Source organism: Aplysia californica, unplaced genomic scaffold, assembly GCF_000002075.1.
Source record: "Aplysia californica isolate F4 #8 unplaced genomic scaffold, AplCal3.0 scaffold00023, whole genome shotgun sequence".
Taxonomy (NCBI): Eukaryota; Metazoa; Mollusca; class Gastropoda; order Aplysiida; family Aplysiidae; genus Aplysia; species Aplysia californica.
The window spans coordinates 1,295,076-1,312,273 of NW_004797293.1; the positions used below are offsets into that span (position 1 = coordinate 1,295,076).

At 39.0% G+C, this 17,198-nt stretch overlaps 1 protein-coding gene across 1 annotated transcript in view; it reads right to left on the minus strand.

Annotated features, from left to right (window-relative positions):
• Nucleotides 1–14,937, minus strand: part of LOC101845522 (O-acyltransferase like protein-like) — a 29,467-nt gene extending 14,530 nt beyond the window's left edge. Inside the window, exon 1 of the mRNA XM_035972604.1 lies at nt 14,874–14,937. Within this exon, the coding sequence (XP_035828497.1) occupies nt 14,874–14,937 (64 nt within the window). The remainder of the gene's footprint in view (nt 1–14,873) is intronic.
• Between the last annotated feature and the right edge of the window lie 2,261 nt (nt 14,938–17,198).

The window sequence follows — 17,198 nt, forward strand, 5'->3', positions numbered from 1 at the left end:
AGATAAAGAGAGAGAGAGAGAGAGAGAGAGAGAGGGGAGTCTTTGAGAAGGGAAAATGGAGATTAGAGAGGGTAGGGGTAGACTCTAATATTTAATAGATAATACAATGAAATGTAATGACATTTTCTCAAACCATCACATTTTAAAAATAGTTACATTACGGCGAGAACTCCATCGGTGATTCGTTCCTGAGGATACCTGCAGGTTGCCCAGTGATGTTTTACTATTTGATGAGGATCAACCATTTCGCGCACTGAGGAGTCAAAAGGCTTTAGGTATCATGATGAGGTTGAATCAGGCGCTCGTCAATTTTTGGTCCTTTGAAGTTATTGGTATCTTCTTAAAGGTTGTTAATTTATATTGCTGTCGATGAACTAAATATACAGTTATCTTAAATACAACTGGAGTAATTGCCATTGGATGAAGTAGAGGTTGCATGTTTTCAGAAGTTAATTAGTATAAATGGCAACCAAAGTTGAGTTATTATCTTAGCTCGAGAGTCCGTAGATACAGAAAAGGTAAATTTTTTGGTGGCTTTAATTCAGCCCAAATTCCCGCCCAACAGCAAGCTCTATGCCCTTAACAATCCAACATATTACTCCAGCAGACATGATTGCATTTTAAAAAACCCCATGGGAAGCATACAGTGGGAACTGCCATTTTTAGGCGGTAAAACACTAATATACTGACAAGACCTTCAGCTTCATATTGGTGAAGTGAGGAAAATTCGTGTAAAGAGCTTTTTCAAAAGACACGACTTCGGGCTTGAGGCGTAAACCCTCGAACCCGCAACCTCACGATTTCGAGTCCGGTAGCCTAACCACTGTGCGACCGACACCACACGTCTGTTTCCATTATATTTACTTTTAAATAACTGTAAAGCATCCACCTAGTAAAGAGAACTTACATTTTTTATAAAAAATCTTCGCATCTCGAGTCTTGCAGGCGCTAGGAAGACAGACGCCCAGTCTTGTATAGACCATCATCCCGCTTTTGGACTTTATCTGGGGACAGAACGAAACAAAAGTAATGTGTCACGACATGGTGGAATCAGGCGCTGGCCATTTTTTCTTTACCATATGGAATTATTGGTATAATCTTAAAGCGTGTTCTTTTGTCTTGATTTAGATGGAAAAAAAATACCCGTTTGTCTTCAATAGAAGTCGAGATGCTTTGGATTGACAGAGGTGGGGGTCACCTGGTTTCAGATGTAAAATTAGCGAGAAAATGGCCGCCAAAGTTTGATTACTTTTAAACCTCGGGAGTTCTTTGACACAGTAAATCTTCATATTCTGTGCCTTGAATAAACGTCTTTCGGTAAAATCCACACAGCAATGTATATTTAATGGACAAAAGGTGTTGAGCCAAAGAAAATAAAAAGATGAAAATTGCCCCACGGGAAAAAAAATCCTGCTTTCTTCGGAATCCTTATTTTGACAAGCGCCTGATTCCACTATGATGCTTCGGCCCAAATTATATTAGTTTCATTATTAGACACATAACTTTAAAAGAATATTCACCCCGATCAATACAAATCAGATATTAATAGGTGGGTTGTTTCAATCCTACCCTTTAAGATCAAGTGGGATACTGCAGTCCCAGCAGAAGTCGCAAATACAGTACCGAGAAAAAAATAAATAAAAACAACCCTCTTCCTTCGGTAATCAAGTTAACGGTTTCTGCCAGCGATAGAAATCTGGTAGCTCGAACATGTATGGACCCAATTAGACAGAGCAAATTTATTTTACGGACAGTCCAAGTTGTTAGTCCAGTCTTCTTTTCGTTCCTTGCTAGATCACAAGGGTAATCGACTGCTTGCTCTTCCACCTGCGTGCAAATGATTTTTACGTATGTAACCGTTTTTTCGGCTTTATAGTGCACCCTGCCTTCAAGTATAAGGCAGTTACATTTCCAGGGGTGAAAAAGAGGAGAGGAATGCAGACGACAGAACAGGGCTAGTGAACAGAAAAGGGCGAACATTTTTTGAGAAAAATGTATTTTTTGTTGCTGGCATGTATCAGCCCAAGAAACCTTTGGCTGCAAGGTGAGCATTATACCTCTAAGTCTAAGACCAAGGGAGCTCACATCTCCTCGAGAATCGAGCCCATGATCACAGCTCACATTTTTAGTGGCAAAACTTGTTACAAGAAATACATTTTACAGTAAGCACTTTTTGCACTAAAGGTTCTCAAAGCATGCGTTCTATAAGCATTGTGTCGCAATTAGAAAAAACAAAAAAACAAAACAAAAAACTTGCTTTTAAGAGCAATATCGTCCCACCTGTAAACCTTTTGGAATTTGTAGAAACAACCCACTGGAGTTTTTAAAATGTTTATTAAGGCATTTTTAGTAGAATATAGCTAACTGGTGTTTACATGTCTTTGGTTAAAAACAAACCCCCCATCTATCTTGAATAATTAATGATAGTGGAAATATTTGCGATTGAAAGAGGTGGAGGTCGCCAGGTTTCAGTGGTAAAATTAGCACCAAAAAAATAGCAGACAAAATGCAGTGAATTCCGTAGCTTGAGAGCTTTTGGAAACTAAAATAAATGTACATTTTGCGCCTGTAATCAACGTTCTTCCGTAAAATCAATACAGAAATGTAATTTTACATAAACATAATAAAAAGAAGTGAGCCAAAAAACAAAGATTCGATAACAAATCTCAAAAGGGCCGAAACATGCCTCAATCTTCGTTTTCATTATTTTGACTAGCGCCTGATTTCCCAAGGTTTCCTCACATTTTTCATCATAAACCAAAAACGCGCTCAAGACAAAGGAACTTTTCTAGCGGAAAGCCCGGTTTTAAACGTTTGTGGGTTTGGCGAACTTTGACATCTAGCTGGATTTCATGGGTTGTCTCAGTTTTCTGGACCATAATGTGGAGCATGTTGATTGGTCCCCAGGGACAATGCATAGGAGAAATCCATCACCTTCCTGAGAGTTCCTCTCGAATCTGCTTTGTGTTACTTTCATTTCAGAAGTAAACAAGATGGGAACCATACGTGCACACCATACCATATAGCCTAAAACATTAGAAGTTATATACTGCACACTCTCCAAAGAACTTCCAATTGGAGCCCAGTAATTTCGGAAATGTCTCTCGGTTTTGCACGTCAAATCGCGATAATGACAGCTTACTTACTTTTTCTATTTACTCCTTCTAGCCATTAAGCGCCGAGAGGACGTGCGGTTTTTCTAAGGTCGCCAACTCTGCATCTCTTTTAATCATAGTGTTATAGTTTCTCGGGGCTCCCTTGACTCTCTCAGCCCATCTTTTGCGTTGCCTACCTCTTCCTTTATAGCCTGAATATTTGAAGCTATGCTATTATGCTCTCGAAGCTGGCTAGCTAAGCAATGATAGCAACTATTCTAAACTGATGATGTGCATTTCAGACAGTGGTTGGCTGACCACACTTGGCATGATTTTAGAGACTTATTGCGTCTGATTCGTCATCGCTATTCCACTACTTCGTCCATCTTCTATGGGTATAACAACCTCTGTGGTGAGAAATTCGATTACTGCTCATTGTATTAATCGAAGTTAATTGAAAAACATTTTTTTCTTTGCTTTTAGACAAAGCTGATTCGCGCATTATGTTAGACATCTTTAGGCATCGGAGTAGAGTAACAGACGCATTTCGCACTTACGTTCGTGAGTACAATAAATATCCCCGTGAATTTAGAGGGAAATTGATGACGTAATGTTGCCTGGCTCTTGAAAAAATAGCATAGGAGATAAAACTTTAAAATCAGCCTTTGTATAGTATATTCGGACAAAGGACGAAGAATGACAATCATGTATAGACATATAACGTCTATGACATGAGTATGATAACAATAATAATGGTAACTTGTGTAAAATACTATATTGTAAGTTATGGTTATATTGTATCTATAGTGTTTATTCGTGTTTAACCCCCCCCCCAAAAAAAAAACAACCCAGACAACAGCAACAATTTTTTAAAAAATTAAAGAAATGTACCTTTCCTCTAAATGAGCAGTATCTTCCCTCAACTGGTTCCGTCCCATCGTCGTCGAGAAAACCGTGGAGGAAATAGCACTCCCTGTAGTCGCCGATCCACATCGTGTGACCGCTGAGCGCGCCGCCTCGAGACCTACCCCAGGCATCTAACACTGTCAAGGGCGGGGAGTGGCAAGAGGAGGAGAGGAGGTTGGGGGGGGGGGGTTAAGGGTTCATGAGGGTGGGTGGGGTGGGTCATAATTGGGTGTTTTGGTGGTGGTGGGGTGGGGGGGGGGTGAGGATTTAAGGGGTGGGGGATTTTTCTTTTTTTTTTTTTGGGGGGGGGGGGGGGGTAAACTGGAAGAAGGGTTTTTTTGTTTTGTTTTTGTAAATTGTTTTACGGCACTCGCAACTGCATAAGGTCAAATGAGCGCGCGGGACACACCTAATATTTTCAGTTGGCAGGAAATTTTGAATTTTGCCCGGGTGGCGGCCGAAGCCTACTCTTGTCGATTTTAGACCACCAATGGATCTTTAACGGGCGCAACTTGCACACGGGCCCTCCGAGATTTTTCACCTTTTTCCGAGATGGCTAGGTGTAGATCTTTCCTACCAGAAGACCAGGGGTGTGGCAGAAAGACAACAGTAAGGAGGAGCCAAGGAGTAGCAGTAGAAAGGCTGCAGAAAGAGTTAGGAGCTCAGAGAAGGGTGGTGTTGTGAAGGAGACAAGTTTTTTTCTGAGATTGGTGTTGATTTGAAGGGTTTGATGGGTGAAGGGCGGAGGAAGGATTGATGGGGAAGATGATAATTTATTTCGGAGGAGGTGTTGGGGATTTGAAAAGTGTTTTAGGAGGAGGCAGAGCGATGGGGGTGAGGGGAAATGTGAAGGTTGGCACGGGTAGTGAAGATTTGCATAGGAGTGTGGGTTTGGAGTGTTTTTTGTTTTTTGTTTTGTTTTTGCTTTTGTTTTTGATTATGTTTGTGTGTGTGCGTGAGTGTGTGTTTTTATGTGTGTGTGTATGTGTGTATGTGTATGTGTGTGTGTGTGTGTCACGTATTATATATATATATATAAAAAATAGCATAGGAGATAAAATATTATATATATATTCGACCAGTTTCGAATTTGCAATTTGTCTCAAAAATTCTAGAGAAGATTGTTTTAAGTCAAGTTTTGTCTCACATGAGAAAAAATGGTCTTGAGGAAATTTACCAATCTGCCTATAAAACTCATCATAGTACCGAAACTGCGCTTTTAAAAGTAACGTCTGATTTCGGAAAATCAGGCTATTCCATTGATTGTTGTTTTTTTTTTTTGTTTAAAAAAAAGTAATCTAAACTTCATTATAATGCTCTTCTAAGGCTCACAAGACTGCGCTCATTTGGCTAATCGGGTACTGTGCTTTCATGGTTTAAGTCATATTTACTAGAAAGAGTTCAGTCAGTGCAAATTAAAAATAGCTTTTCAAAGCAGGTCAGGCTCGATTATGGATTTCCACAGGGATCCGTTCTTGGACCAGTGCTCTTTACACTATATACACACCCCTTAGCAAGCATTTTACAAAATCATGGATTGAATTATCATTTTTATGCCGATGATTCCCAAATGTATGTTAATGGCACCATTCAAGATCTACCAAACATGATTTCCATCACTAAACAATGTTTTTATGAAATCAAAAGGTGGATGACAGTAAACTTAAACGAAGAAAAGACAGACATCATTCTTATAAAAAAATCCACGATTAAATAAAGATCTGGAAAGTGTCAACTTTGATTTATATGGGCATATGACATCTAGTAAAAAAGTTGTCAGGAATTTCGGTGTATATATTGACCACCACTTATCAATGGGCTCGTTTGTAGGATCTCTGTCCAAATCCCTTTATTTTCAGCTGAGAAGGATAGGCCTAGTTCGAAAGTACTTAAACGAAGAGACCACAAAAACACTGGTAACATCTCTTATCCTATCTAGATTAGACTATTGTAACTCACTCCTAGCAGGTCTGAACAACAAATATTTGAATCGTTTACAAGTAATTCAAAACAATGCCGCTAGACTGATAACAAGATCTAAAAAACGAGACCATGTCACTCCATTATTAAAAGAACTGCATTGGCTCCCTGTAAAAGAACGAATAATATTTAAAATCTGCGTCATGTGTTTCAAATGTGTAAATAAAACTGCTCCTTTTTATCTGCAAGAACTTATCAGTATATATAAACCAGGGAGAAACCTAAGATCATCGAACGATAACACCCTACTTGTGACACCTGTAAAATCATACAAATCATATGGAGAGAGATCTTTCTCATATCTTGGTCCATTTATGTGGAACAGATTACCCATGAAACTAAGACAAATAAGAACACTTGATAGCTTCAAAAGACATCTTAAACATTTTCTGTTCCTACAGGCCTATCCTTCATAAGCTTTTAACGTTAGCTTTCATTATATTTGTTCTTTACCTATGTCTGGATGAAAATAGTCTCTCTCTGTGTGTGTGTGTGTGTGTGTGTGTGTGTGTGTGTGTGTGTGTGTGTGTGTGTGTATGTGTGTGTGTGTGTGCATTAATGTATATTGCGTGAGAAGAAAGGAAGTAGTAAGAAAGGTTTTTGAAAAATGGGTATTCCAATGTAAAGCGCATTGAGCTACTTTTTTTGGAAATGCGCTCTATAAATGTTATATATTATTATTATTTATTATTATTATATATATATATATATATATATATATATATATATATATATATATATATATATATATATAATAATAATAAGTATATATTATAAATTATAGTCTCACTCATCAAAGCCCACTGAGAATTCTTGTTCATGTTGTAAATCCAGCCTTGTATCTGATGAGCACACTCCTCGGATATGTTGTTTCCTATGGACATGAAGCTAGAGTTGGCTGTACTGACGTGTCCACCAAGCCAAGACTGTAGATGGCTGAAAAACAGATGGGTAAGTGGAAAGGGAAAGGCAAAGGCGCAAGGGGAGTTGGGGGGGGGGTGGATGGTGGGGGTGCACGGCAATCTTGTCATTCTTCTATGTTTTGTTGGTTTTAGTTACGGTTTTACGACGCTCGCAAATGCATAAGGTCATATGAGCGCCTAGGGGTGGGTGTCAACAGAGAAGACCTTAGAGGGGATCAGGCTTACTCTGCTCACCTCTCTAGCTTCTACAGCACAAAGTCTTCTTCGACTAACAAGGCACCCCGGAAACAGCGGGTCACAAGAGTGTGACAAACATACAAAAGAAGTAGAAGGAAATGACGATAGCAAGGATTAAAAAGAAAAAGCAGCAGTTCCCTGTTGCAGTTCAGGCACAGTTATGAGCATGACATTGTTTAATCAGCGCATTTAAAATTACAATTCTACTGTGCACAAGAACATGGTTAATGTCCCCCCTTTGGGAATGGCGTAAAGACACTTCAATCAGTAGTACCGCCACGGGGTGGCCGGGGGGAGGGGGGGTGGTGTCTCTCGTCATTTTTGGACATGTAGAGTTATTAGTAACAATTTAAAGCTTGTTCATTTGCCTTGCTTTCGATTAATAAAAAAGTATCCATTTATCTTGAATACAAGTCAAGATATTTGAGAATGAAGGAGGTGGGGGGTCGCCGGGTTTCAGAGGTAAAATTAGTGAGGAAATGGCCGCCAGAAATTATTTATTTCCTTAGGTTGAGAGTCTATGGAAACTGAAAATTTACATTTTTTTAGCCTTTAATCAACGTTTTTCCAGTAAAATCTATACAGATAATAGTATGTATTCTTTAATGGACACGTTGTGGAAGCTGCTATATGACTTAGGCTATTACTCGCTTCATCCCTTTTTATTGCAAGACTTGGGATAACAGTATCTCCAAGGAAATACTTCAATTCCATTTCAAACCCAGGAGCGTGTTTTATCTTGAAAACATAATTATTATTACGGGTACTTATTTTTACCGAAAAGACCTGAAAAGACCCGAAAAGAGCCGAGAAGATCCAAAAATACAGCCGAAACCCCCCCCCCCCCCGAGAAGACCCGAAAAGACCCGAGGAGATCCAAAAATACCCGAGAAGACCCGAAAAGACCCGAGAAGACACGAAAAGACACTAAATGAACCGAAAAGACATACATGGAATATTTATTTATTGTTTATTTATTTGTTGTTTATTTATTTGTCACAAACAGAGCGATAATAATACCCCCTTTAAGCAAATGAAAGAAACGAGTGTAGTGTAAGTGCTTTATGGTTTTTAAGAGTAGCTCCACAGGGGATCGACAATATTTTTGTTTGTACAGAAGTGGTGACAACGATCACTCTGAGGATGATGAAAAGCGTGATGCAAAGTGGGGTCCGAGTCATGTCTTGTCCACGGCTGTGTAGCCTATATTATTATCGATCTGTTTGTGACAAATAAATAAACAACAAATAAATAAACAATAAATAAATAAACCATGTATGTCTTTTCGGGTCACTTAGTGTCTTTTCGTGTCTTCTCGGGTCTTTTCGGCTGTCTTTTCGGGTCTTTTCGTTTCTTCTCGGTATAAATAAGTGCCGTATTATTACTATCGTTCGTATTGCTGGTCGATTTTCTAGAAGAAACTTTAAAAAATAGTCTGTCCATTTAATACAGTAGCTATTCTTTTGTTTTGTAGCTTAATTAAAGTAGCTTTGGATTGTTTAAGAGGTGTGTTAAATCTTTATTATAAAAATAGTTTACGTTGTCTTTTTTAAAGATTGTAATCATTATAATGTCAAAAAGGTTTAAAAAAAAAGAGAATTAAAAAAAACAACAACGCCCACACCCCTCCCCTTCTTAAAACACCCCAAAAAAATCATTAAACAATTGATGCTCAACGTTTGACTACTGACAAAGACCTAAGAATGTACAATATTTTGTAAAACGTAGTCTGTGAATTACATATGCACAGAAATGAGTCGTTAATATATGTTTAATGAGGTATATTCGAGGTTAATTTGTATGTATATTACCATAATGTCACAGTTATACTTAACCAGAGATATAAAACGTAACAAGTAGGTTTATAAACTTTAATGAAAAAGAAGGTTATGGCAGCATCGATTAGTTACATGTTATGGAAGCTGGGTAAAAATCTCGTATCTATTGATCCAAAAAAAACCCCAACACAACACAACAAAACTAAACAGCTTTTTCTGAATATCTGGCACAAAATTTGTACTAGAAAGATGTAATTTGGAATAGATATAATTCACCCTAAAGGAATTTTTTTGTCATTAAATCCATAAAGAAAAAAACTTGTTTTCGAAAACGAAAATGGCTTTTAGAAAAAACATCTTTAAACGTATAATGCTCCAATCTAAAAGATCTTTTAAGGAGAGTCATGAAATGATTGAGTTTTTTTCTTTCGTTTTTCTTTTTAAATTCTAATCTTAACCCCCAAGTAACATTTAAACAATATTTCTTTTCTCTTACAGAGTGTAAAACACTATTTGTGAAACTCTGGAATTCCGAGAACCAGTGCTGTATTTTGTCTTTCTTTGGACTCGACACATTTTAATGCTTCGCGCGTAATGTTCAGTGGTGGCCAAACACAAGGATCCACCCAACCATAAGTACTCAAAGCCACACACACTGTACATCTTACAGTATGGAGTTGTTTCTAGAGATACTATGGTGTACGGTGAGGTTGTCCAAATAGAAAGCATTTGCGGAGTTAACATATTATCCTGAAAGGTGAATATCGGCTTTTCCAAGGAACAAATGTCATAGAAGAAATGTTAGCGCTTTTAAATACGAATGTGGAAATCATGAACACATTGCTATCCTCTGATCCATGTCAGCTTCGCGAACAGGAAGATGGTAAGTCGTAGATGAATATCTGCTCTAAGAATGCAGACCGTAGAGAGGTAGGAAAGTCCTAGCTGCAGACATTGTCTACGGACAGACATCTCAAGGGGCTCATCTACTGAATGCTGCACCCTGGTAACGTTTAAAGGGGTGTGAACGGTGTGTGTTTGACCTGAAGTGGTCACTTTGTGTGGAAATTTTTAGTTCTGATTCTCTACACGTCTTGACCGATATATCATTTTCATCATTGATATCAAAGGAGGCCTTAAGGGTACTTTAACGCTATTTCCGCACTTAGTGCGAAACTTACAAAATGAGTTGGTTGTGAGGCAATGTTCAATATAAAAAGCTCTCAGCTCTTTACCAATATTAACCATGATCTCAACAGGTAGAGGAAACTTGAGAAAAGCTACCTGCAACATTCTGTTGGCCTGTTAGACTAATGTAGCTTGCAAATAGTCCAATCGTTGGGACTTTTAGAGGTAGGCCTAGTGCAAACGAGTGCGTCATGCTTCCAAAAATGGAGACATAGCTGAACATTGGTTGTTTATTTTTTATACGATATGCAGAGAAAACTTATCTGTGGATTTATCTAAAATAAATATCAGACACACTCCAAAATTGTGAGTACAAATTTGAAACAAAAAGTTGGCGTGCAGGAAAATTTTTTACAAAAAAGATGTTTAGTTGTTTTATCTGATCACCCTAGAAACAACTTCTGTCCTTTCAACAAGGTGCAAAAATGTCTTCATAGCGGTGTGCAATTTATGCGTCACGATCTTTTAAAAATAGGGGACAACATTCTTTTTGCCCCTTTTCTGACAAGAATGCTTCCCAACTACACTGTACAGTTTGAAACCGTTTTAGTTGTGCGTGTTCGTGTGTGTGTGTGTGTGTATGTGTGTGTGTGTGTGTGTGTGTGTGTGTGTGTGTGCGTGTGTGTGTGAGTGTGTGTGTGTATTAGTATGTATATGTGTGGGTGTGCGTGTGTCTGGATAATATGCATATATGTGTGCCCATTTCTGTTTGTATTGGAGTAACGCATGTACTTGCATGTGTATGTTTGTGTGTACCGTATGTGTTTTGAAACAAAATGTTTAAAAACTGACCAAATACATGCTGCTGCCTTTAATCCTACCAACTACTCTTTATATCAAAATAGTTTCAAAAAGGTCTGACAGATTCAGGTTAAAGTTATACTCACATGTATTCTCGACTGTCGACAGTGGCAGCCCTTTCCATTGCTGAGTGAAGATCTATCTTGTCTAGATGATCACCTAATAAGCGACTGAGAGCTTCGTGTTCGCTCGCACTCCAGTTGCTGGGGATGTTCTCAACAGACGGCAGATCGGATGGCAGATAAGTGTCAAACTCATCGTCTTCTGTTGATGGCTCACCGCTACATAGACACAGCGTCATGACGCACGCCAACCACACAGAGCTCGTGTGTCTGTCTTGTGCCATTTGGTAAGCGCCCTCTTCTCTGAATGGAGTGTTACAGGTTAAGACATTATTTTCTGGACCGTTATGGGGTATAAATTTGTTACTGGAAGTTCTAATAGAAGGCTTGCTGTCATTTTAAACCAATGTTATAGTGAAATGCATTTCGAGCAATCCTAATTCAAAGTTTTAGGGTGGGGGGGGGGATCTTTAGCTAGTAAGGGGGAGTGAAAGGAACCAAGTATCTTAGATGAAACTGAAAGTGTAGGGCATTTCAATTTTGATTTTAGAAATACATTTACGTTAGAGGTAAGGCTTTCTCATAGTTATTTGGCATATGGAACTACTTAAGGTATTGTTTAAGTCAATAGTACCCTGAAGCGTTCCGCTTCTTAAAGAGCCGAACTGAAATATTCTACTTATATAATGTATATATTATAATATCCATACACACTCAAGGCACACACACAAACGCACACACACACACACACACACACACACATACACACACACACACGCACGAACGCACACACACACACACGCACACACACACACGTTACACATGCAGGAACAGACTCACAGGTACACGCACACATATAATAACATTCACTCACGTACACACACAGACCTACATGATCACAGCCATACGGACGTGCTCACACTAAAACAGGACCACAGCATATACAAAACTCCCCCACCCCTCTCTCTCTTTCTCTCTCTCTCTCTCACACAAGCAGATTGATAGACACACGCAGCTGAAAGATCATATACGCAACACACACACGTAGGTTAGCACGCACACACGCACACACCCACCCACACACACATACACACAAACATACACACACACACACACACACACACACACACACACACACACACACGCACGCACGAGCGTGCGCACACGACAAATACAAACTCTTTGTTACTTTAAACTACTTGAGCTGATGATTTTTCTGCATAAGCGTACGCCTGACCTTTGATCAAATACTTACTATTGGCTCAGATAACTAGATTTAAAGTCATTCCTTCAGGCGGATCGGCTTACTCAGAGAGATCAATTATGTAGCTGATTAGCATGCGGACGTTCAAAGCTCGAGTTTGATTTAGGTTCAAGATTTTCCCGTTTTTGGTTTTTTTTGAGAACATGTTCCGCTATGCAAGAAACCTGATTCGCCAATTTTACTACTTTAATCAGGAAAAGACAACTGCAGTTTTTGGGACACATAAATAGACATAAGGGTCTTGAACATCTAGCTCTCACTGGCAAAACTGAGGGCAAGCGAGGAAGGAGAAAGCCCAGAACAACATACTTAGGGAACCTAAACAAATGGGTAACAGGGAAAGATCAGGGAAACGTAGCTTTTTTGAGAGTGTCCGAGCAAAGGAATGAATAGAGAACCATGATCGCCGATATCTGTTGCAGATCTGTCACTGGATGATGATGATGATGATGATGATGATGATGATGATGATGATGATGATGATGATGATGATGATGATGATGATGATGATGATGATGATGAATCATGTTGGACATTAAGCACCGCGGTTCTGGTTCGAAAACCTTTGTGTTCGGTTGGAAATGGCCGTGTGCATACATTCAAACTTGTCTAAGACGCCACCCATTGTAGGAGAGAAACATGGTTATCCTAGACATGTGCGTGTCTTTGAAAGTGTCATGGGGCGCTCTCGTGGTCTAGAGGTTAATGCATTCGCCTCTCACTCAATAGATCCCGGGTTGGAATCCAGATAGCGACGAAAACAATTTTTTCCTCTAAAATGTTCTCCTTTTACATCATTTCCGGCTCTCTAACAATGTTCTATCGCCTGCTTTCGTCTCCATTTTCTGATCCCACCTCTTCTCCTTCTTTGCCGTTTCCTCTGAGCTTCTGACTCCTGCGGCCTTTCTACTGCTACTCCTTGACGCCTTCTAACTGCTGTCTTTCAGCCACACACCTGATCTTCTGGTAGGAAAGATCTACACCTAGCCTTCTCGGACAAGGGCGGTAAATCCCGGAGGTCCTGTGTGCAAATTGCGCCCGTTTAAAATCCCTCTCTGGTCCAAAATCGATAAGAGTAGGCTTCGGCCGCCACCCAGGCAAAATTCAAAATTGCCTACCAACTGAAAATGTTAAATGGGTCTCGCACGCTCATATGACCTTATGCAGTTGTGAGGGCCGTAAAACACTTACTCCCCAAAAAGTGTCGTTATGATATTATGTACATGTGCCTGCAAAAAGGGTCTTTTAAAAAGTTTTGTTGTTTATTACAATTCTGCGCAGAATGACTTTACCTAATGACCCTGTTTTTAAATTTTCTTTTCAGATATCTCAAATAGTTTTTGAGACATCGTCATTTTTGTGACTGAAGGGTGCACAACTACATTTGAGAAAAAACAACTTTAGAACTTCATGCGCACTTTTGTCTGTTTCTCCAAGCCGATAGGTATCCGTGCGCACGAACCGTTAGTAGACAGGGGACTAAACATCGAACATAACTGTGATGACATTGTTGCGTTGGTAAGGAATGTGCGAGACAAACGAATCCTTTAAATAAAAAGTCATTTCGACATTATAGCAATGAACATGTGTTTTCAAAATATTTCCGACACATACTGAGAAGAAGAATTAGTGTAAAAGATTGTGTGAAGATGATGTAAAATTGTTGATTAGGTGGTATCCTAGCAAATCTCAATATTTTCTCCTCCAGAATTACGATTTTTCTCTGTTTTTTCAAGTTAAGCATGCCGTGCTGTGATTTCACCCGCCATTCTAGGAGATAAATGCTATTTTAACTTGACCTATAGCCTACATCTGGGGTATGCACTCTGTAGTAGGCAACATGAATAATGTGTGTATACGTAAAGTCAGGCACGAAGTACGCATTCATCTCTTTAGTTTAAAAATGAAGGACTAAAGTAGCTATTTACCTTCTTAGCTATACCAACAATAGAAAAAGCAAAAGCAACAACCATAATCAGATCATTATTATAATCTTAAAAAAACCCACTTAGGCAACAGCGAACCGTACCCCCCCCCCCCCCCGCAGCACAATTTCCACCTTCCCCATCCAATATCAACGCACAGCTGTCAATGAAAAGCAAATTGAAAAAAAGTAAGACCCCTTCACACTAATATTATGAACCATACCTTTGGTTTCACCTGAAGTCTGTGGTGTACATGCACGTTTCGTGCACAAGGTACAAGTTAAAGTTCATTGTTATACCATATTATAACGAGTGCCATTTGACTGGCTGAGGACAATAATTCACTAGTACCTTTTTTCCACAATATAATATTAGATAGATTCACTCGCCATTCTTTTAGCGATATAGCAATAGACTTCATAGATTATTGTCATGTGACTAGTTCCACAAAAAGACAGAATGAATAATCACAATTCACTGTTGCACTAAAAAAAACAACCCAAAGCAGTTCCTTTCGAAAATAAGAAGGAGCCAATGTGTCAGTACCTCACTGTCAGTCACTCTTAAAAGCAGGCTGAATTTGTAACAAACGACATTAATTAACAGCGATCTAGCAGGAGGATGAATTAATAAAAAAGAAACAGAAATAGAAGTTAAAGGCAATTAAAAAAACAACTAGTGGATACCATTCACGCAAGTAAAGAAGGTACTTACGTGGACTGGCCGACCTCCAGTCATCGCTTGACACAAGTCCAAAGTCTCTTGCTGAGGTCGACATTATTGTTCTTGTTGAATCAATTGTTACATTATTGGTTTTTTCAGCTTCTTCGTTGCGGTTAATAACCGACAGTTGAATTCATACCTCATTCCTTCTTTGCCCTAAAAGAAGGCGAAGAAGCGAATAAAGGTTGCTTTTCCCGTTGAACACTTAAGGAAAAATTCAATGGATAAAAATCATGATATATTACATACATCGAACCAAAACTGTCCTTTTATTTTCTCTCTCTCTCTCTCTCTCTCTCTCTCTCTCTCTCTCTCTCTCTCTCTCTCTCTTTCTATCTCTCTCTCTCTCTCTCCCTCTCTCTCTCTCGTTCGCTCGCTCGCTCGTTCTCAGTTTATCTTTCTTTCTCGGTCTGTCTGTCAGCCTGCCTCTCTGTCTCTCTGTTTTTATCTTCTCTGACTCACTCCGTCTCCCTCCCCTTTTCACTCACTCTCTCTCTCACTCTCTCTCTCTCTCTTTCTCTCTCTCTCTCATTCCCTTTTTCTAATTATCGTTAGTAGAAGCAGTACTATTATGACTGTATTATCACAAACGTAATCTTGTATGCTTATTATAGTGAAGTGCACTGTTAAGTACTTTTATTTATGCGCCTTAGTCCCTCGTGTAAGGAGCCATTATGTTAGAAATATTCATGACTTTGGCAGTTTGAATCAATACCGCAAACACTTCAGCTAAGCGGCTGACCGCTGTTCAGCCTAACACCCACATACTACCGACAAAGGCGATAGCTTGGAATCCCCATTAACTCTCCTGGGGGATCGTAAGCCATAACTGAGACTAATTTGACCCATTTTTGAGACAGTTAAAGCAAATCGTAGTCCAGCTGTTCAAATGAACGAAATCCATTAAAAGAACAGACAAACAGATTCTTTATCCATGGTATTGGTTACGTGAACACAAGAAATTAATTTTTGGTGGAAATTGAAATCCTAAATTTTGAAAAAAATACAGAGTTTAAAAAATTACTTCAAATTGGTACAGTTGTTATTAGAACGAAAACCTTTTTTCCCTCTCTTGTAGAAAAATGCCTTCCGGTCTCGGTACATGATAACAACTTGCCGGCGAAATACTGATTGTTGTGTTATTCTTATTTTTTCTCTTTTTTTGTAAAGAAAAAAATACAAATGAAGGAGAATATGTTACGAGAATAGTTGTGACTCACCATGAATGCTCTTTTGAGAATCTGGGAGTATGTACAGTTATTTAGACTACTTTTGATGTATTCTTTGTTTGGTTTTTTTTTCCTTAAAAAAAAGATAAGGGGGTGGGGGGTGGCGTATGGAAGGGCAGTTGTCAAAATTTCATGCTACGCTGATTTTTATCATACTATTTGTGAGGCAGCATGATGGAATCAGGCTCTCGTCAATTTTTGGGCACAGAGAATTATTGGTATCATCTTAAAGCTTGTTCACTTGTCTTTATATGGATGAAAAGAATATCCGTTTATCTTAAATACAAGAGTCAAGATATTTGAGAATGAAGGAGGTGGGGGTCACCTGTTTTCAGAGGTATAATCTGTTGGAAAACGGCCTCCAAAGATTACTTGTTTCCTTAGCTTAAGAGTCCGTAGTTACTGAACATTTACATTTTTGTGCCTTTAATCAACGCTTTTCTGAAAAATCCACGCAGAAATGAGTTCTTTAATGGGCATTACAGGTGTTGAGCCTAACAACAAAAATTTGATAAAAATGCACAAACCTGCGGAAAAGTGCAAGTTTCTGCACTTTGATTATTTTGACAAGAGCCTGATTCCACCACGCTGCCTCACATTTGTTTCTTAATAAATCTGACCCTACTTCTGACGCTTTGAGCTCGTCAAAGAAGTTGCGTCTACTATTGTAATTTCCATTAGTGTAACATGGAGATCTTAAAAAGACAGGGGGTGGAGGGGGGGGGGTGTCGAATAGGCACATTAAGCGTAGTTCTAATTATATGATCCCAACAACAGCCCAGTTTGGTTAATTAAGGTAACGGTTCGCTACAGCTGTTCTTGTCTTGGTCAACTCGGGAAGAACTCGATACAGCATGATAGAAAATAGTGAAATGCTAGAGTTTAAAGCCCCACCAACACTCTTAGGTTATTAAAGAGTAGGGATCATCGAGTATAACGTTCATCTCCGAACAGACCGAGCCAAATGGGAAATTCGTGAAGATTGCCTTTCCTAAGGACACAACATCGGGCCGAGCTGGAAAGAACATACCAAGAAAAACATAAATATACTCCAAAAAGTACAGTTCCCATTACGGGAATCGAACTC